This window comes from Neovison vison, chromosome 5 (assembly GCF_020171115.1).
Source record: "Neovison vison isolate M4711 chromosome 5, ASM_NN_V1, whole genome shotgun sequence".
NCBI classification, from domain to species: domain Eukaryota; kingdom Metazoa; phylum Chordata; class Mammalia; order Carnivora; family Mustelidae; genus Neogale; species Neogale vison.
Window position 1 is genome coordinate 87200408 of NC_058095.1, and position 21783 is coordinate 87222190.

Here is a 21783-nt window from a genome sequence, read left to right on the forward strand (position 1 = left end):
CTACCCTGGGGGTTTCAGATGAATTGCTGCACTGTTGGGGCGAGCAGCCAAGATGTAGACAACATTCTCCCGCAAGAATGTAGGCCAGTCCACAAATCTGGACTCCTGCTCTGTGGGCAGCAGAGCCTTGTCCTGACTCTTGCTGCTGCTGCTGCTAGCTGGGCTGCTGTCTGCTATGGGACCCGCATGGCTGATGCTGACACTGCAGGAAGGAGCCTCTGCAAGGCGTTTGCAGAACCAAGAGTGCTGGGCTGCACGGCACTCTGCCTCACTGATAGTACTCCAATTGCCCCGGGCGGGCAAGGAAGGTGGCCCGGGCTCGTTCCCGCTCCTTGACTGTCAGAAGCCTTAACAGAGAGTTCTGGGGACGCAATTGCTGCAGAAGTAGGAGGGACTTATGGGACAAGAAGTCAGACCACTCTATGTGTCCTCGATGTTCAGGGTGCAGGGCTGCAAACTGGCGGGCTGCCTGTTCCTCTTGCTCCTCGCTTAGAGCCCTGTTACTGTCCCCCCGCTTTGCTGCTTGGTGGCGGTAGCGCAGGAAGTCCTCCAGTGTCAGGGAGCAATCAGGAATGACTTGACACTGCTGAAAGGTCTCTGTGAGGCTGTACATTTCCTCCTCAGTTAGCAGCAAGTTGAGATTATCACAGTAGTGGCAGCTCCGGCCAGGTTCTGCGTGGGCTGTCTCAGTCACCTCTGCCACGCTATCTCCTTGGATGTAGCCCATGCGGCGCAGACAGCCCTCGTGGAAAACCCTGGTACAGATCCTGCATGGGAAGAGGCTCTCAGCTGTCCAGACCTCACAGACGTCACACAGCTCATCGCTGACAACAAGTTCTCTGGGCTCCAAGCAGGTATCAGGAGGCTTGTCATCATCCAGCTTCCGGGTGGGGCGGGTGAAAGCCGGCGGTGGGAACCGATTACTCCTATCAAACTCCTCCCGCTCCGCTCCACGCCCAGCTCGGAGCCTCTCCCAGGCTGCACGTTTGGTACTGCTCTCTTCTTGCAGCTCTGGGGTACTTGCCTCTGCTTCCTTCTCCTCCTGGACAGAGCCCTCTCCAGTGCCTCGGCGGGACCCTGGAAGCTCACCGGTGCGCCGGATGGAAGGCCTGTCCCGTAGTCCATCCTTGAAAGCAGACGCAGCCAGGCTCACCTCCTGTACCTGCTCTACCGTCTGCCGCTTGGACATCAACACCCCCATGGCTCGGGACCGTCAGGGTGCGGGACGCGGGTCCGGGACTGGCGGACTCCGCACCGCGAACCCCGCGCAGCCCATGGCCGCTCGGGAGCCGGCGCGCTGGGGCCAAGCGCTAGGAGCAGGCGGCGCGGGCGAGGATCATATTTTCTATTGCAGGTTTCAAGATTGTCTCTTGTCCTTTTCTTTTGACATGTTAATATGAAATGTTTGAGCGTAGGTCTTGTTGATTTATTGTACGAGTTTATTGAGCTTCTTGAATTCTAAGATTAATTCTTTTTGTTGTTGTATCTGGAGAGTTTCTAGCCATTATTTCTTAAGATATTCCTTCTGCTCCTTCCTCTCTCTCCTCTCCCTCTCTTTCTCCCACGTTTCCCTGCCACTCCCTCCTTCTCTCTTTCTAGGACTCCCATTTTACATGGTGGGGATGTTGGATGGTGTCCCTCAGGTGTCTGAGGCTCTTTAATTTCTCCTTATTCCTTTTGCTGTTTCCTTCTCATGCTGGATAGTTTCAATTGACCTGTATTCAGTTCATTGTCTTCAAATTAACTGATTCTTTCTTCTGTAAAGAATAAATATATTATTATACTTATATTTATATTATATAAATAATAAATATATTATTCAGACTAGAGAAGTTTTTCATTTTAGTTTTACTTTTCAACATCAGAATTTCTCTTTGATGTAAAATAATTGGGGTGCCTGGCTGGCTCAGTCAGTACAGCATGTGACTCTAGATCTCTGGGTTGTGAGTTTGAGCCCCGCACTGGGTGTAGACCATTACTTAAAAATAAAATCTTTTACAAATAAAAGGAATAATAATTTATATCTCTTTATTGTTATTCTCTATTTGATGAGACATCATTTGCATACTTTCCCATAGTTCTTAGACATGATTTCTTTCAGTTCTTTCAATTTATTTATTATAGGTGATTTAAAATCTTTGTCTAATAAATCCAGCTTTTGGTTTTCCTCAGGGACAGTTTCTGTTAACTGCTATTTTTCCTGTTTATAGGCTATGCTTTTTTGTTTGATTTTAATCTCTCTCTCTCTCTCTTTTTTTTTTTTTGTCAAAACTGGATATTTAGGATAACTTGTCTATTCTAGAAACCAGATGCCCTTCTGACCAGGATTTGTTATTGTTACTTGGGTTGTTGTTGTTGTTGTTGCTATCTGTGTTTTAAGTGATTTTTCTGTAAAGTCTGCTCTTTGTGGTGTGGGCACTGAAGTCTCTGTTCTGTTGCCTTAGCAGTCAGCAAATGATTGATGGGAGGTTGAACTAAGAAGTCTCTCAACCTTTGCTGAGGGGCTCTGTATATTTGTTGGGGCATTCCCTTAGTGCTCCACCAGGCAGTTTACAACCCTCCCTTAGCCTTAGCCTTCAGTTTCTGCTTGCACAGAGTCTCAAAGTCAGCCAGAAATGAGAGCTCAGAGCCTTCTCAAGTCTTTCATGGTCATGCACTAAGCTCTTTGCATGTACATGAGCCTCTAGAATCCCAGGAATGTGTTGAAGGTTTTCAGGGTTCCATGTGGACATCTTAATTCTTCAATGTTCCCTTTAATTTTTGTTTGTTTGATCAGCCTCTCATTAGCCCCAAGCATTAAAGTTCCCTCCAACAGCTTCAGTGTTAACTAATTGCCTCTGATTTTCTTTAGTAAGTGCTCAAGTTTGCACAGAGGCAGCTCTTGAGTCATGAAATAAAATGCCTTGAAAATGGAATCATTTGGTGAGATGCTAGATAGGCAAATAGTGACAATTCTTTAGGTATGGACATTTCACGGAATTCTAAACCTACCCCAATCCTATATATATTGATAGGCCGCTAGTTTATCCAGCTACCAGAGTGGTGAGGCTCTTTGTTTTCATTGCTACTCCAGAACCTGATAGGGGAATGGGATTAAGAGAAAAATGAGATAACTAACTGAAGTTAATTTGCAGAGTTGGGAAAAAGATGATTTTGACAGTTTTGCCATTGTTACTATTGCTTTTACTCCACCATTCCAAATTGTAAGCTATACTTATTAAAAGACAAATGCCATATGATTCCACTTATATGTAGAATTTAAAAAACAAAATGAATAAACAAACAAAAAGCAGAATCAGACCTATAAATACAGAAAACAAACTGATGGTGGCCAGAAGGGAAGGGCTGGGGGTGGGGCAGGGATGAACAAACCGTGAAGGAGCGTGCGAAAAAGAGGCTTCCAGTTATGGAATGAATAAGTCATGGGAATAAAAGTTACAGTGTAGGGAATATAATCAATGATATTGTAATAGCAATGTATGGGGACAGATAGTAGCTATACTTGTGGTATGGAAAGCATAATGTATACAGTTTTTGAATTACTATACTATTTTCACCTGAAACTAATGTAATGTGTATCCACTATAGTGAAATTAAAAAAAAATTTAAAAGTAATTCAAATAGTAGAAATAGAACAAAAGAGTGTTGTAAATAAGGTTTCTACCCTAAACACCTCGACCCTGGATCTCAAACAGAATATTTTTTTAAAGACTGTGTATTTATTTATTAGAGAGAGACAGCAAGAGAGTTAACACAAGCAGGGGGAACGAGAGAGAGAGAGAAGCAGAGAAGCAGGCTTCCTGCTGAGCAGGGAGCCCAATGCAGGGTTTGATCCCAGGCCCCGGTATCATGACCTAAGCCGAAGGCAGATGCTTAGCGACGGAGCCACCCTGGTATTCCCAGAATATTAACTAGTGTTAACAGTTACTGTGTGTCTTTCATAAATACATGCCTAGAGAAGCATGTATATATATAGTCAAAAGATCTGTTATTTCCTTTTATACATACAGAAATATACTGTGTACTCTATTATTCACCATTTTTTTTAAAACTTGGTAATTTACCTTAGATGTTGCTACATAGAGCTATTTCAGTTTGTTGTTGTGGTTGTTTGGTATTCTAAGATGAATAGTCCATTATTTACACATTTTCTGGTAACAGATACTTGGATTGGTCTACTATTTTGTTATTTCAAACAATGATGGCATGAACACCATTGCATTTACATCTCTTTGACCATGTGTGCTATTACTGAAGGATAAGTTCCTAACTATGAAATGTAAGGTGTGTTTGTTTTCAGATATTGATGGATGTTGGAAAATTGCCTCCGATGATGTTTCATCAGTTTATACTTCTGTTTGTGGTAAAGGAGAATGCTGTTCTCTTCATTGCCACATTGGATTATCAAGTACATTTTGCCAGTTTCAAAGATGAGAATTTCTCCTTATTGTTTTACTTTTCTTCTCTTATAATACCTTTTCATATATTTCATATATTCATATATTTGTGAGTCTCCTTTGTCTCACACACAGCACCTCTTTTCATATCCTTCTCTCATTTTTTTATTGAGTTTTAATTTGTAATGCTCTTTGAGAGTTAGAGTCGTTGGACTTTTGGTCTGTTTTACATATTACAAATATTCTTTTCTCTAGCTGATTATTGGTCACATGGTGTGGTTTACAGTACTTTTTTCTTTGTTAATTTTTTTAAGTAGTCATATTTTCCAGTCTTCTTCCTATCTGTATGTACTGCTTAGAAGGGCATTTGTCTCTTCTCAGTTTATAAAAATTTCATCTCTTATTTCTTCCAGGAACTTATTGTTCCATTGAGTTATTTATTTGGGTGGCTTATTGTTTGTGAGTGCTAACCAGTTGTCCCTACATCATTCCTCTCTGATTTAAAATGCCACTCTTCTCAGGTACTAAATTCCTTGATGTAGAGAGAATATTTCTGGACTCTCTATTCTTTTGCATTGATTTCTTTGCCAATTTGTCCTTTCTGTAGTGCCAACATTTTAATGGGTATTTTTCTGTATGACCTTTAGAATCAGCTTGTCTATTTCTGTTTCCCTCTTGAGGAAAAATTTACGTTGTTACTTTTGTTAAAATTACATTAAAACGGGTGCCTGGGTGGCTCAGTGGTTTAAAGCCTCTGCCTTCGGCTCAGGTCATGATCCCAGGGTCCTGGGATTGAGCCCCACATCGGGCTCTCTGCTCAGCCAGGAGCTTGCTTCCCTTCCTCTCTCTCTGCCTGCTTCTCTGCCTAATTGTGATCTCTGTCAAATAAATAAATAAATAAATCTTTTAAAAAATTACATTAAAACAGGAATCACAGATTTTTGCTCCTATCAGAATCTTGCGGAAAGCTTGCTAAAACATAGTTTGTGGGGCCTCACCTTCACAGTTTCTAATTCACTGAGTCTGAGTTGAGGCTTGGAATTTGTGTATCTAAAAATTCAAAGGGTGATGTTGATGCTGCTGGTCTGGGACACCTCTACTTTTGTGAAGTGAAAGTGTATTCATTTTAAGATAGTTGTTATCCTTCCAATATTCATTCTAACAGCAAGGTATGTTATTCCATTTATGTTTTATTTTCTTAGTAGAGTTTCAGTGTTTTCTTTATATTGATACAACTTACTGTTTTAAATTTATTCCTCTGCAGTTTCTTTTTTGTTGCATTGTAATAAAGGTTAGTTTAGGGGCGCCTGGGTGGCTCAGTGGGTTAAAGCCTCTGCCTTTGGCTCAGGTCATGATCCCAGGGTCCTGGGATCAAACTGGGCAACTGGCTCTCTGCTCAGCGGGGAGCCTGCTTCACTTCCTCTCTTATCTGCCTGCCTCTCTGCCTACTTGTGATGTCTGTCAAATAAATAAATAAAATCTTTAAAAAAAAAGAGTACTAAAAACATAAAGTTTTAAAAAAGGTTAGTATATTATTATTATTTAATTATTATTTGGCAATTTGTGAATTATTATTTTAAATATTTATGGTTAGCAAGCCTTCCTTTTTCAACTTATTACAATGGAAGTGGGAATAAATTTAGGTTACTTTCTGAGAATTTGGAGGACGGTGAGCTTTTTTTTTTTTTAAAGATTTTATTTATTTATTTGACAGACAGAAATCACCAATAGGCATAGAGGCAAGCAAAGAGAGAGGGGGAAGTAGGCTCCCCGCTGAGCAGAGAGCCCAATGAGGGGCTCGAGCCCAGGACCCTGGGATCATGACCTGAGCCGAAGGCAGAGGCTTTAACCCACTGAGCCACCCAAGCACCCCGAGGAAGGTGAGCTTTGATAAGAAAATGTTACTAAAACTTTTTCCACTCGTGGCTTAAAAAATGTTTCCTTCATATGATTCTAGGGCTGGAAAAATTAGTTGGAATAATTAGTTTTTCTAAAGTATAGGAAAAACTCTGAAAACTTGCAGGCTTCACTAACATGTATGAGGAATTACTAATATCAAAGATGGGTTACATTCAGATAGCTTGAATTTTGGTTATATATGTAAATTTAGAGGCCAAAGGACATTCCTAGGAAGGGTGAAAGTGTAAATTGCAAGGGCAAAGAGTGAAGGGATGAATGAAGACTAACGAAAAGATACTTTAACTTTTATAGAAAGTAAGCACCTTTCCGGACCATAGCATATGCCCCTATGTTTTATTGCCTAGACTGAGGATTTCTGAAGACTACTTTTAAGATATGCAAGATAGGGGGGGGGACAAGATGGCGGGGTACTAGGAAGAGGCGTCTTTTCAGCTGGTACCCCAAAGTGAGCTGATTACCTACCAAAGAACTCTGATCACCCATGAAATCAGCCTGAGATCAGAATTATACACGTCTGGATCTCTACAGGGGCAGAAGAGCCAGTGAGCAGGTAAAGCGGAATGGGAACAGCGGACTGATATCGGAAGATAAACAAAAGGGGGAGGGAGCCACCAGAGGTGACCGGTGCAAAAGTAATACCCCGATACTAGCGAGAGTGCCCTGCGTCTGGGGACCAGCATTAACTCGGAGACTGGTTGAAAGCACTCCAAAAGAGCAAAGGATCGTGGGGGCAAATTGTGGGAATCGGGGCGGCTAGGGACAGGGGCTTGAGTCCCCGGTCCCAGACGGCCTCCCCGGCGCGGAGGCAGAGAGAGTGCGGCGGAGAAACCGGCTCCTGGTCCCTAAGCCGCCAGCGTGCCCCAGAGCGCGGGGTTCCGGCTCCTGTGAGGGGATGGGAGCCGGTCTGCAGAACGCGCGCTCGCCCTACCACAAAGCTTGAGATGCGCGTGCACGTCGCTTCAGCTCTCCTGGGTTTCTAAGGCCCTGGGGCGCTTCTTGACCCGCACCATTGTTTCAAAATCTAAGCCGCGCGCCCGCGAAACTCTTCCCCGGACAGAGGCGCTCAAAAGCCCAGCCTGCGGCTTACGGACCAGCGCCCCGTTCTCAGTGCCCCAGACGCGCGCCCGACCCACAGCCGCCTCTGAAAAGAGGTGCGCGCAAGCCAGGCACTCCCAGCCCCGGCCAGCGGCAAAATCTCAGTGTGCGATCGCTGCTTGGAAACTCTCTGGCGGTCAGGAGCTCCCAGACAGCCGCCACTGCCTTGGCTTTGGGGACAAGCAAAAGATCCTGCGCCCCCAGGGTCTTTAACTTGGAACCTGCACTGCCAGCGTCCAAGGGGGAATTTATTCAGCTTCTGCACCCAGACTGAGGCTTCTCTCTGAGACGGAGATCAGGAAGTGTTCCAGGGTGCACCTTGACTGCACCAGAGTTGATACATCCAGCTACATCTGTTCAGTCATCTCCCACCAAAATGACTAGGAGGAGGAATGCCCAACAGAAGAAAAATACAGAGGATGGACCTTCCGCAACAGAGCTAACGGCTATCAACATAGACAATATGTCGGAAAGAGAATTCAGGCTAACAATTATCCAGGCAATAGCTAGGTTGGAGAAAGCCATGGATGACCAAACAGAATTGATTAGAGCCGAACTGAAAGCGACCAGACAGGATGTTCACAATGTTAGGGCGGAGCTTAAAGCTACCAGGGAGGAGGTCCACAATGCTCTCAATGAGTTCCAATCCAATCTAAACTCTCTCAAAGCTAGGGTAACTGAGACAGAAGATAGAATTAGTGATCTGGAAGACAAACAGATAGAGAGAAAGGATCAGGAGGAAGCCTGGAACAAACAGCTTAGATCCCACGAAAGCAGAATTAGGGAAATAAGTGATGCCATGAAGCGTTCCAACGTCAGAATTATTGGAATTCCTGAAGGGGAGGAGAAAGAAAGAAGTCTAGAAGATGTCGTGGAACAAGTCCTTCATGAAAACTTTCCGAGTCTCGCGAATGAAACCAGCGTTCATGTACTAGAGGCTGAACGGTCTCCACCCAAGATTATACACTCCAAAAAAACATCACGACACCTGATAGTCAAATTGAGAAATTATAATTGTAGGTATAATCTCTTGAAAGCTGCCAGAGCAAAGAGGCTCCTTACTTACAGAGGGAAGCCCATCAGAATAACGTCAGACCTGTCCACAGAGACCTGGCAAGCCAGAAGAGGCTGGCAAGATATATTCAGGGCACTAAATGAGAAGAACATGCAGCCAAGAATACTTTATCCAGCAAGACTGACATTCAAAATGGATGGAGAGATAAAGAGTTTCCAAGACCGGCAAGACTTAAAAGACTATGCAACCACCAAGCCGATACTGCAGGAAATATTAAGGGGGGTTCTATAAAAGAGGAAAAATCCCAAGAATAGCATTGAACAGAAATATAGAGACAGTCTACAGAAAGAAAGACTTCAAAGGTAACTCGATGTCAATAAAAACGTATCTATCAATAATCACTCTCAATGTGAATGGCCTAAATGCACCCATAAAACGGCACAGGGTTGCAGATTGGATAAAACGACAGGACCCATCCATATGCTGTCTACAAGAGACCCATTTTGAACCTAAAGATACACGCAGACTGAAAGTGAAGGGGTGGAGAAGCATCTTTCATGCCAATGGGACTCAAAAGAAGGCTGGGGTAGCGATTCTCATATCAGATAAATTAGACTTCAAACTAAAGACTGTAGTCAGAGACACAGAAGGACACTACATAATCCTTAAAGGGACTATCCACCAAGATGATCTAACAATTGTAAATATCTATGCTCCCAATATGGGAGCAGCCAATTACTTAAGAAAACTGTTAATCAAGATAAAGAGTCATATTGATATGAATACACTAATCGTAGGTGATCTTAACACGCCTCTTTCAGAATTAGACAGATCATCGAAGCAGAAAATCAATAAAGAAACAAGAGCATTGAACGACACATTGGACCAGATGGACCTCATAGATATATACAGAACATTCCACCCTAAAACAGCAGAATACTCATTCTTCTCAAGTGCACACGGAACCTTCTCCAGAATAGACCACATACTGGGTCACAAATCAGGACTCAGCCGATACCAAAAGACTGAGATTATTCCCTGCATATTCTCAGATCACAATGCTTTGAAACTGGAGCTCAATCACAAGGAAAAGTTCCGAAGGAACTCAAACACCTGGAAGCTAAAGACCACCTTGCTTAAGAATGCTTGGATCAACCAGGAGATCAAAGAAGAACTGAAACAATTCATGGAAACCAATGAGAATGAAGACACTTCGGTCCAAAACCTATGGGATACAGCAAAGGCGGTCCTAAGGGGAAAATATATAGCCATCCAAGCCTTGCTCAAAAAAATTGAAAAATCCAGAACACACCAGCTGTCTCTACACCTTAAAGAACTGGAGGATCAACAACAAATCAAACCAACTCCACACATAAGAAGGGAAATCATCAAGATTAGAGCTGAGATCAATGAGGGAGAAACCAGAGATACAGTAGAACGTATCAATGAAACTAGAAGCTGGTTTTTTGAAAGAATCAATAAGATCGATAAGCCACTGGCTACACTAATCCAAAAGAAAAGAGAGAAATCCCAAATTCATAAAATGATGAATGAAAGGGGAGAGATCACAACTAACACCAAGGAAGTAGAAACAATCATCAGAAGTTACTACTAACAGTTATATGCCAATAAGCTTAGCAACCTAGATGAAATGGATGCATTCCTGGAAAAATATAAACTACCAAAATTGAACCAGGAAGAAATCGACAACCTGAATAGACCGATATCTAATAACGAGATTGAAGCAGTGATCAAAAATCTCCCAAAAAACAAGAGCCCAGGACCTGACGGATTCCCTGGGGAATTCTACCAAACCTTCCAAGAAGAAATAACACCTATTCTCCTGAAGCTGTTTCAAAAAATTGAAGCAGAAGGAAAACTTCCAGACTCTTTCTATGAAGCCAGCATTACCCTGATCCCCAAACCAGGCAAGGACCATACCAAAAAGGAGAATTTCAGACCAATATCACTGATGAATATGGATGCTAAGATTCTCAACAAGATCCTAGCCAACAGGATCCAACAACACATTAAAAAGATTATCCACCATGATCAGGTGGGATTCATCCCTGGGCTACAAGGATGGTTCAACATTCGTAAATCAATCAATGTGATACAACAAATTAATATGAGAAGAGAGAAGAACCACATGGTCCTCTCAATTGATGCAGAAAAAGCATTTGACAAAATCCAACATCCGTTCCTGATTAAAACGCTTCAAAGTATAGGGATAGAGGGAACATTCCTGAACCTCATCAAATCTATCTATGAAAGACCCACAGCAAATATCATCCTCAATGGGAAAAAGCTTGCAGCCTTCCCGTTGAGATCAGGAACAAGACAAGGATGCCCACTTTCACCACTCTTGTTCAACATAGTATTAGAAGTCCTAGCAACAGCAATCAGACAACAGAGAGAAATAAAAGGTATCCAAATTGGTAATGAAGAAGTCAAACTCTCTCTCTTCGCAGATGACATGATTCTTTATATGGAAAACCCAAAAGACTCCACCCCCAAACTACTAGAACTCATACAGCAATTCAGCAACGTGGCAGGATACAAAGTCAATGTGCAGAAATCAGTGGCTTTCTTATACACTAACAAGGAAAATACAGAAAGGGAAATTAGAGAATCGATTCCATTTACTATAGCACCAAGAACCATAAGATACCTGGGAATAAACCTAACTAAAGAGGTAAAGGATCTATACTTGAGGAACTATAGAACACTCATGAAAGAAATTGAAGAAGACACAAAAAGATGGAAGACCATTCCATGCTCTTGGATCGGAAGAATAAACATCGTTAAAATGTCTATACTGCCTAGAGCAATCTATACTTTTAATGCCATTCCGATCAAAATTCCACCGGCATTCTTCAAAGAGCTGGAGCAAATAATCCAAAAATTTGTATGGAATCAGAAGAGACCCCGAATCGCTAAGGAAACATTGAAAAACAAAAATAAAGCTGGCGGCATCACCTTACCTGATTTCAAGCTTTATTACAAAGCTGTGATCACCAAGACAGCATGGTACTGGCATAAAAACAGACACATAGACCAGTGGAACAGAGTAGAGAGCCCTGATATGGACCCTCAACTCTATGGTCAATTAATCTTTGACAAAACAGGAAAAAATATACAGTGGAAAAAAGACAGTCTCTTCAATAAATGGTGCTGGGAAAGCTGGACAGCTATATGTAGAAGAATGAAACTCGACCATTCTCTTACACCGTACACAAAGATCAACTCAAAATGGATAAAAGACCTCAACGTGAGACAGGAATCTATCAGAATCTTAGAGGAGAACATAGGCAGTAATCTCTTTGATATCAGCCACAGCAACTTCTTTCAAGATACGTCTCCAAAGGCAAAGGAAACAAAAGCGAAAATAGACTTCTGGGACTTCATCAAAATCAAAAGCTTCTGCACAGCAAAGGAAACAGTCAAAAAAACAAAGAGGCAACCCACGGAATGGGAGAAGATATTTGCAAATGACAGTACAGACAAAAGGTTGATATCCAGGATCTATAATGAACTCCTCAAACTCAACCCACACGAAACAGACAAACACATCAAAAAATGGGCAGAAGATATGAACAGACACTTCTCCAATCAAGAAATACAAATGGCTATCAGACACATGAAAAAATGCTCATCATCATTAGCCCTCAGGGAGATTCAAATTAAAACCACATTGAGATATCACCTTACACCAGTTAGAATGGCCAAAATTAACAAAACAGGAAACAACATGTGTTGGAGAGGATGTGGAGAAAGGGGAACCCTCTTCCACTGTTGGTGGGAATGCAAGTTGGTGCAGCCTCTTTGGAGAACAGTGTGGAGATTCCTCAAGAAATTAAAAATAGAGCTTCCCTATGACCCTGCAATTGCACTCCTGGGTATTTACCCCAAGGATACAGATGTCGTGAAAAGAAGGGCCATCTGTACCCCAATGTTTATAGCAGCAATGGCCACAGTCGCCAAACTATGGAAAGAACCAAGATGCCCTTCAACGGATGAATGGATAAGGAAGATGTGGTCCATATACACTATGGAGTATTATGCCTCCATCAGAAAGGACGAATATCCAACTTTTGTAGCAACATGGACGGGACTGGAAGAGATTATGCTGAGTGAAATCAGTCAAGCAGAGAGAGTCAATTATCATATGGTTTCACTCATTTGTGGAGCATAACCAATAGCATGGAGGACAAGGGGCGTTAGAGAGTAGTAGGGAATTTGGGTAAATTGGAAGGGGAGGTGAACCATGAGAGACTATGGGCTCTGAAAAACAGTCTGAGGGGTTTGAAGTGGCGGGGGGGTGGGAGGTTGGGGTACCAGGTGGTGGGTATTATAGAGGGCACAGCTTGCATGGAGCACTGGGTGTGGTGAAAAAATAATGAATACTGTTTTTCTGAAAATAAATAAATTGGGAAAAAAAAAAAAAAGATATGCAAGATAGGGGCGCCTGGGTGGCTCCGTGGGTTAAGCCGCTGCCTTCGGCTCAGGTCATGATCTCGGGGTCCTGGGATTGAGTCCCGCATCGGGCTCTCTGCTCAGCAGGGAGCCTGCTTCCTCCTCTCTCTCTCTCTCTCTGGCTGCCTCTCTGCCCACTTGTAATCTCCTCTGTCAAATAAATAAATAAAATCTTAAAAAAAAATAAAAGATCTGCAAGATAAATTTTAAAATTTCAGCCTAGATATTTCTGCAAATAGTATAATCCAAATTAGTATTTCCCAATCAGCCTAGTATCTTTTTCCCTCTCCTTCTATTGGTAAAAAAAATAAAATAAAAAGAAATGGAGAACACATGTTCTCCATCCTGTTCTTCAATAGTAGGAACATACTATGCTATAGGTGAGAATTTTCTTATTTACTGTGGTATGCAGAATACGAGTTCCCCAAAGATGCCTATGTTCTGGTCTCCAGAACCTGTGAGTATGTTACCTTACACAGCAAAGGGGAATTAACGTTACAGATAGGGTCAAAGATAGGGTCAAAGTTGCTAATCAGCTAACCTTAAAAGAGGTATACAGAGTGGGCCCTAGAGTATACAGGTGGGCCCAGTGTAATTACAGGGGTTCTTTAAGATTTTATTTATTTATTTGACAGAAATCACAAGTAGGCAGAGAGGCAGATAGAGAGAGAGGGGGAAGCAGGCTCCCTACTGAGCAGAAAGCCTGATGCAGGCTTTGATCCCAGGACCCTGAGATCATGACCTGAGCCGAAGGCAGAAGAAGCTTTAAACCACTGAGCCACCCAGGTGCCCAATTACAGGGGTTCTTAAAAGAGCAAGAGGAGTGCAGGAAAGAAGGTGAAATATATTTCATGTGATAAAGACTCATTCTGCTCTTGTGGCTTTAAAAATGGAGGAAAGGAACCATAAGCCAAGGAAGATGTGCCATCTCAAGAATCTGGAAAAGGAAGGTTCCCCCAAAGAGCCCACAGAAAGGAATGCAGCTGTGCCCAGCCTTAACTCAGTGAGACCTATACAAGGTTACTTGACCCTATACAACAACAGGGTAATAAAAAGCGTTGTTTTAAACTATAAATTTATGGTAATTTGGTAACAAATAGGAAATTAATGCAATTATGAAACTATTATGACAGAGTACTCACTGATGCTTCCTCTTTTTTTCTTAAATTGTTAGCATTTGTCCAAATATATAAAAGGTTAACTTTCTTTCCCCCAATTAACAGCAAAATTGTTGGAAGTTGAATATCTCAGAGTTCATTTAGGGCAATACTTATCCGGAAATCTGGTCTATCTGCAAAGTGACTGAGGACCTCATTGGCATATCACCCTGGAAAACAGCTGAGTCAGCATTAAGATTAAGAGCTTTGGAGTTGGAGGCTCAGAGACCTAAAACCTCTGCTAGGACTGAATATGTGACATTGGATAAGTTATTTACTCTCTCCTCTTTTTCCTTATACTAGAACTTAAATCATAAGGTTATGGTGAGGATTACGTGAGAGGATATATGTATAGCACTTAGCATGGTTCTAGCCCATAGGCAAAAAAAATCATAAAATGAAGACACAGATTCTCAAAAAAAAAAAAAAATTCATAGTGCCTTTCATCCTAAAAGCAAAAAAATCTAAACAGCTCAACTGTTTCCAAAGGCATAAATACAGCAATTGACATTCATAATGGCATTCATAAATTATCAAGTATAAGGTTTCTTAACAATTCTTTTAAATATCTTTAAAATATGTGAATGTTGGTGTTTAAAGTGGCAAGATTTTTGTACCTCAAAAATTTATTCATGTGGAATTTACATCAAGAGTGTCATATAAACAAAACATTTATAAGGTATATTTTTACTAGGACCCATACCTTAGCTCCTCCACTTTTTGTTCTTCTATAACATATGAGACACTTCATCTTACTTACCCTACTTTTCTTCTATAAAATTTGGATAATAGAAGAGCTACTTGGTAATGTGGTTGGGAAGATTAGCGATAGTACATTTGAATCACCCCCTTGAATACACGATTGTTCAATAAGTGGTGGTTATTCGTCATTGTTATTTTGTGATCCTCTAAAACTGCATTGACTAAAGTCAGTAGTGACCTAATTATGAAATACTCTGGGTCTTTCTCTTCCTTTGTTATAGTTTGTCTTACACTGGATACTACTGAACCTCTTAAAATTCTCTCCTTTCTCCTTTTCTGGTGGTGTTCTTACCCTTTTTTTTTTCCAGTTTTTTTTTTTAATTTTTTTATTTATTTGACAGACAGAGATCACAACTAGGCAGAGAGGCAGGCAGAGAGAGAGGAAGGAAAGCAGGCTCTCCGCTGAGCAGAGAGTCCAGTACGGGGCTCGATCCCAGGACCCTGAGATCATGACCTGAGCCGAAGGCAGAGGCTTTAACCCACTGAGCCACCCAGGCGCCCCTTTTGCTTATTCTTCTTCCTTTGCCCAAACCTTAAATATTGGTGTTTCCCAATTTCTATAGCTTTTCAAATTTTTCTTTTTCCCGTGCACATTGTTTATGAGTATGATAATGCTTCTTACACTCGCTGAAACCTTTTCCCTGAGCACCAGTTGTATTGCTCAGAGACCTCTTTCTTTTTTAAAGTGAGAGAAAGAAATGCATCTTATTTACGAGTTTGCTTCATTTATAGCCTTAAGTATTTATATGGTATGTGGGTATGCATTTGTATTGTGACTTTAATCCAAAAACATTAATTAGATGGGTCTTTTCCAAATCTTTAGTCTCTACTAATCTGTTGGTTGAAAAATGGTACATGTAACTGTGATGGGCATGTCTTTAGAATTAGTTAAACACATTTGCAAGTTTCTTAACCATTTACTTATTTTTCTGTGCACTACTTTATATCCTTTGTTCCTTTGCTTCTTTCTTTCCTCCATCCTTCCTTCCTCCTGCCCTTCTTCCCTCCGTCCCTCCCTTCCTCCCTTTCTTTCCCCCTTTCTTCCTTTTTCTAAATTTCAAGTTAGGTAACATAGAGTGTGGCTCTGCTTTCAAGAACAGAATCCAGTTATTCATCAGCTACATACAACACCGACTTCACATTCAAACAAGTGTCCTCCATAATGTCCATCACCCATCTAGCCCATTTTCCCACCCACCTCCCCTTCAGCAACTGTCAGCTTATTCTCTACATTTAAGAGTCTCTTGTGGTTTGCCTCCCTCTCTGTTTTTTATCTTGTTTTATTTTTCCTTCCCTTCCTCTTTGTTTATCTGTTTTTCTTAAATTGCACATATGAGTGAAATCACATAGTATTTGTCATTCTGTGACTGACTTATTTCACATAATGCCCTCTAGTTCCATCCATATCATGACAAGTGGCAAGATTTCATTCATTCTGATACCAAGTAGTATTCGATTGTACATATACCACATCTTCTTTATCCATTCATCTGTTAATGGACATCTGGGTTCTTTCCATAATTTGGCTATTATTGATAGTACTGCTATAAACTTGGGGTGCATGTGCCCCTTCAAATCAGAATTTTTGTATCCTTTGGATAAATAACTAATAATACTATTGCTGGGTCATAGGGTAGCTCTCATTTTAACTTTCTGTGGAAAATCAATACTATTTTCCATAGTGGATGCACCAATTTGCCTTTTTACTAACAGTACAAGAAGGTTCCCCTTTCTCTGCACCCTCACAAACACCTGTTGTTTCTGAGTTGTTAATTTTCACCATTCTGACAGGTGTGAAGTAGTATCTCATTTTGGTTTTGATTTGTATTTCCCTGATGATGCGAGATGTTGAGCCTCTTTTCATGTGTATTTAGCCATCTGAATGTCTTTTTTGGACAAGGTTCTATTCAAGTCTTCTGCCCATTTCTTAACTGGATTATTTGGTTTTTTGGGGTGTTGAGTTTGCTAAGTTCTTTATAGATTTTGGATACTAGCCCATTATCTGATATGTCATTTGCAAAAACCTCCCATTCCATCGGTTGCCTTTTGGTTTTGTTGATTGATCCTTCAGTGTGCAAAAGCTTTTTGTCATGATGAGGTCCTTATAGTTCATCTTTGTTTTTGTTTCCCTTGCCTCCGGTGATATGTCTAGTAAGAAATTTCTATGGCCGAGGTCAAAGAGGTTGCCGCCTGTGTTCTTCTCTAGAATATTGATGGTTTCCTGTGTCACAGTTGGGTCTTTCATCCATTTTTAATTTATTTTTGTGTGTGGTGTAAGAAAATAGTCTGGTGCCATTCTTCTGCATGTCACTGTCCAGTTTTTTCCAACACCATTTTTTGAAGACAGTGTCTTTTTTCCATTGGATATTTTTTCCTGCTTTGTTGAAGATTAGTTGACCTTACACTTGTAGGTCCATTTCTGGTTTCTCTTTTCTGTTCCTTTGATCTATATGTCTGTTCTGTGCCAATACCATACTGTCTTAATGACTGCAGATTTGTAATAGAGATTGAAGTCTGGAATTGTGATGCCTCCAGCATTTCTTTTCTTTTTCTACATCACTTTAGTTATTTAGAGTTTTGTCTGGTTCCATACAAATTTTATGGTTGTTCGTTCTAGCTCTATGAAAAATGCTGGTGTTATTTTTGATAGGGATTGCATTGAATATGTAGATTGCTTTGGGTGGAATAGACCATTTAACAATATTATTTTTTCTTCCAATCCATGACATGGAATGTTTTTCCATTCCTTTGTGCCTTCTTCTGTTTCTTTTATATGTGTTCTATAGCTTTCAGAGTATAGAACTTTTATTTCTCTGGTTAGGTTTATTTCTAGGTATCTTGTGGTCTTTGGTGTAATTTTAAATGGGATTGATTCCTTGATCTCTCTTTCTGCTGTTTTATTATAATTGGTGTATAGAAATGCAGCAGATTTCTGAATGTCCATTTTATATCCTGTGACTTTGCTGAATTCATGGATCAGTTCTAGCAACTTGTTGGTGGAATCTTTCAGGTTTTCTACATAAAGTATCATGTTGTCTGAGAAGAGTGAAAATTTGACTTCTTCTGTGCTAATTTGGATGTTTTTTATTTCTTTTTGTTGTCTGATTGCTGAGGCTAGGATTTTCAGGACTGTGTTGAACAATAACAGTAAGAGTGGACATCCCTATCATGTTCCTGACCTTAGGGGTAAAGCTCTCAGTTTTCCCCATTGAAGATCATATTAGCTCTTAGTCTTTTGTATACAGCCTTTATGATGTTGAGGTATGTTCTTCTATCCCTACATTCTTTTAGTATATGTGCTGCCGAAGCGAGCACTTCTATCCCTACATTCTTGAGAGTTTTTTTCGAGGAGGATGCTGTATTTTTTTCAAATGCTTTTCTGCATCTGTTGAGACGATCATATGATTCTTATCCTCTTAATGTGGGGTATCGTGTTGATTGACCTGCGAAAATTGAACCACCCCTGTAGCCCAGGAATAAATTGCACTTGATCTTGGTGAATAATCCTTTTAATTTACTTTGAAATTGATTGACTAGAATCTTGTTGAGAATTTTTGCACATGATCATTGGCGATATAGGTCTGTAATTCTTTTTAATGAGGTGTTTGTCTGGTTTTGCAATCAAGGTGATGCTGGCCTCATAGAATGACTTTGGAAGTTTTCCTTCCTTTTCTACTTTTTTAAACAGCTTCAGAGGAATAGGTGTTAATTCTTCTTTAAATGTTTGGTAGAATTCCACTGGGAAGTCATCCAGCCCTGGACCTTGTGTTTTGGGTTATTTTTGATGATTGATTTAATTTCTTTGCTGGTTATGGGTCTGTTCAGATTTTCTATTCCTTCCTATTTCAGTTTTGGTAGTTTATATATTTCCAGGACCTTACCCTTTTCTTCCAGATTTTTGGCATATAATTGCTTATAAGATTCTCCTATAATTATTTGAATTTCTTCATTAATGGTTGTGGTCTCTCTTGTTTCATTTGTGATTTTATTTATTAGTGTCCTTTCTCTTTTCTTTTTGGTAAGTCTGGCCTAGGGATTTAACAATTGTGTTAATTCTTTCAAAGAACCAGCTCCTACTTTCATTGATGTGTCCTACTTTTTTTTTTTTTACTTATATCTCATTTATTTCTGCTCTAATCATAGTTATTTCCCTTCTTCTGCTGATTCTGGGCTTTATTTGCTGTTCTTTTTCCTGCTTCTTTAGGTGTAAGTTAAGGTTGTGTATCTGAGACTTTTCTTCTTGAGAAGGCTTATATTGCTATAAAATTCCTTATAACTGCATTTGCTGCATCCCAAAAGTTTTGGACTGTTGTGTTTTCATTTTCTTTTGCTTCCAATTATTTTTTTTTATTTCTTTAATTTCCTGCTTAACCCATTCATTCTTTAGTAGGATGTTCTTTTACCTCCATGTATTTGTGGTCCTTCTAAATTTTTTCTTGTGGTTGACTTCAAGTTTCATAGCACTGTGGTCTGAAAATATGTATGGTATGATCTCAGTCTTCTTGTGCTTGTTGAGGCCTGATTTGCGATCCAGTATGTGATCTCTTCTGGAGAATGTTCCATGTGCACTCAAAAAGAATATGTATTCTGCTGCTTTAGGATGAAATGCTCTGAATATGTCCCTTAAGTCCATCTGGTCCTGTGTGTCATTCAGTCATTATTTCCTTGTTGATCTCCTTAAGATGATCTGTCCATTGGTGTGAGTGAGGTGTCAAAGGCCCCTCCTACTATCATATTATTATCAATGAGTTTCTTTAAATTTGCTACTAATTGATTTATATATTTGGCTGCTCCCAAGTTGGAGGTATAAATATTTGTAACTGTTAGAGCTTGTTGGATAGACCTCTTTATTATAATACAGTACTCTTCTTCATCTCTTACTACAGTCTTTGGTTTAAAATCTAGTTTTTCTGATGTAAGTATGGCTATTCCAGCTTTCTTTTGATGTCCACTAGCATGATTCATTACCATGGTGTCCATTAGCCTGCTCCTCCACCCCCTCACTTTCAGTCTGGAGGTGTCATTTGGGCTAAAATTAGTCTCTTGTAAGCAGCATCTTGGTGGGTTTTGTTTTTTTTTTCTTTTTTAATCCATTCTGAAGCTGTGTGTATTTTGATTAGAGCTTTGAGCCTATTTACATTCAGAGTAATTATTGCTAGATATGAATTTAGTGCCATTGTATTACTTGTAAAATTGCTGTTCCTGTAGATTGTCTGTGTTCCTTTTAAAAATGGTTTAAAAAAGTTCCTGTCACTTTGGGTATCTATTTCCTGCTCTAAGAATCCCTTTTAGTATTACTTGCAGAGCTGGTTTAGTGTTCATGAACTCCTTTAGTTTGTGCTTATCTTGGAAACTCTTTATCTTTCCCTCCATTCTTAATGGCAGCTTTGCTGCTTGGCTGTGTGATTTTTCCCATTCAGCGTGTTGAATATATCATGCTGCTTATTTCTGGCCTGCTACGTTTTTGTGGACAGGTCTGCAGCTAACCTTATGTGTCCACCCTTGTAGGTTAAGGACCTTTTGCCCATAGCTACTTTCAGAATTCTCACTTTATCTTTTTTGTTTTGTGAGTTTCACTCTAATATATCTTGGTGTTGACCTGTTCTTTTTGGGTTTTGAGGGGAGTTCTCTGTGACTCTTGGACATAAATGCCTGTTTCCTTCCCCAGATGAGGGAAACTGTCAGTTATAATTTGTTCAAATAAACTTTCTGCCCCATTTTCACACTTTTATTCTTCTGAGACTCCTGTGATACAGATAATATTGCATATTGTTGAATCACTAAATTCCCTAAGTTTGTATTCATGATGTTTCCTTTCCCTCTTTTTTTCAGCTTCATTATTTTCCATAATTTTAACTCTGTATCACCTATTTGGTTCTCTGCTTCTTCCATCCTCATTGTGATTACATCCAGTTGGTTCTGCATCTCAGCTATAGCATTTTTATTTCAGCATGACTAGTTTTATCTCTGCAGTGAGGATTTCTCTGGTGTCTTCTATGCTGCTTTCAAGCCCAGCTAGTATTCTTATGACTGACATTCTAAATTCTTGTTCAGATATATTGCTTATATCTGTTTTGAGAAATCCCTGGCTGTGATTTCTTCTGCTCTTTCTTTCAGGGAGAATCCCTCTGTCTTGTCATTATGTCTAGGTTTCTGTCTTTTGCATGTCATGAAAGAATGTTATGTTTCCTGCTCCTGAGAGTAATACTATATTAAGAAGGGGTCACTCACTGTCCAGGGTCTTGCACTTCAGGAAGTGTTTCTGTTGTATGCTGTGTGCACTCTGATGTTGTGTTTTGGCTGCCCTTTTCCACAGGTCCGTTTACTCAGACTTCCTCTTTGCTTGCAGTGGGAGGTGGTTGAACCTTTCACTAGGTGTGCTTTGATTTGTTTGTTAAGATAAGCCTAATAAAAAAAAACTTAAAAATCAGAAAAGGGCTGATCTAAGAAAAGAGAAAAGGAAAAGGAAGAAAAAACAGACAGACAAATAACTATAACCCTGATTCCAAATAATAAGAAGGAAGGAAGGAAAAGGGGGGAAAACAAATAAAAGGCTGATCCTACAAAGGAAAAAAGAAACAAACCAACACATGAACAGAAAACTATAAGCCTAATGCCAAAGGAAGAAGAAAATAAAGAATAAAGAAATAAAAGAATTCTTAAGAAAAGAAACCCTGGTCCTATTTCCACCAGAACTGAAGCTGATGCTTTAGAGCCCTCTGTGATTAGTAGACCTGGTCCATGTGGGGCAGCCTATGTTGTTCTGAGGGAGAGGCCCCTTGTGCTGGTTTACAGTCAGACCTGCCTTAGGAAACATGCCCCTGCTGGGTGCACAAGGGCAGGGTGTGGTGTAAGGGACTCGAGCCTCCCCTGGAGGTGCTGTTTCTCTCTTAAGTCCAACCATGGTGGTGGTGGGGAAATGTGTGGAAGATCATATCACCCCACCCTCTCAACCTGGGGG

At 40.4% G+C, this 21783-nt stretch overlaps 1 protein-coding gene and 1 pseudogene across 1 annotated transcript; one reads left to right on the forward strand and one right to left on the reverse strand.

Moving 5' to 3' along the window:
- On the reverse strand, nucleotides 1-1201 carry LOC122906937 (PHD finger protein 24-like). Its single transcript, XM_044249444.1, is given in 2 exon segments — nucleotides 1-297; nucleotides 299-1201. Coding segments are annotated over 2 exon segments (1200 nt in total).
- Nucleotides 1200-21783, forward strand: part of LOC122907406 — a 27598-nt pseudogene continuing 7014 nt past the window's right edge.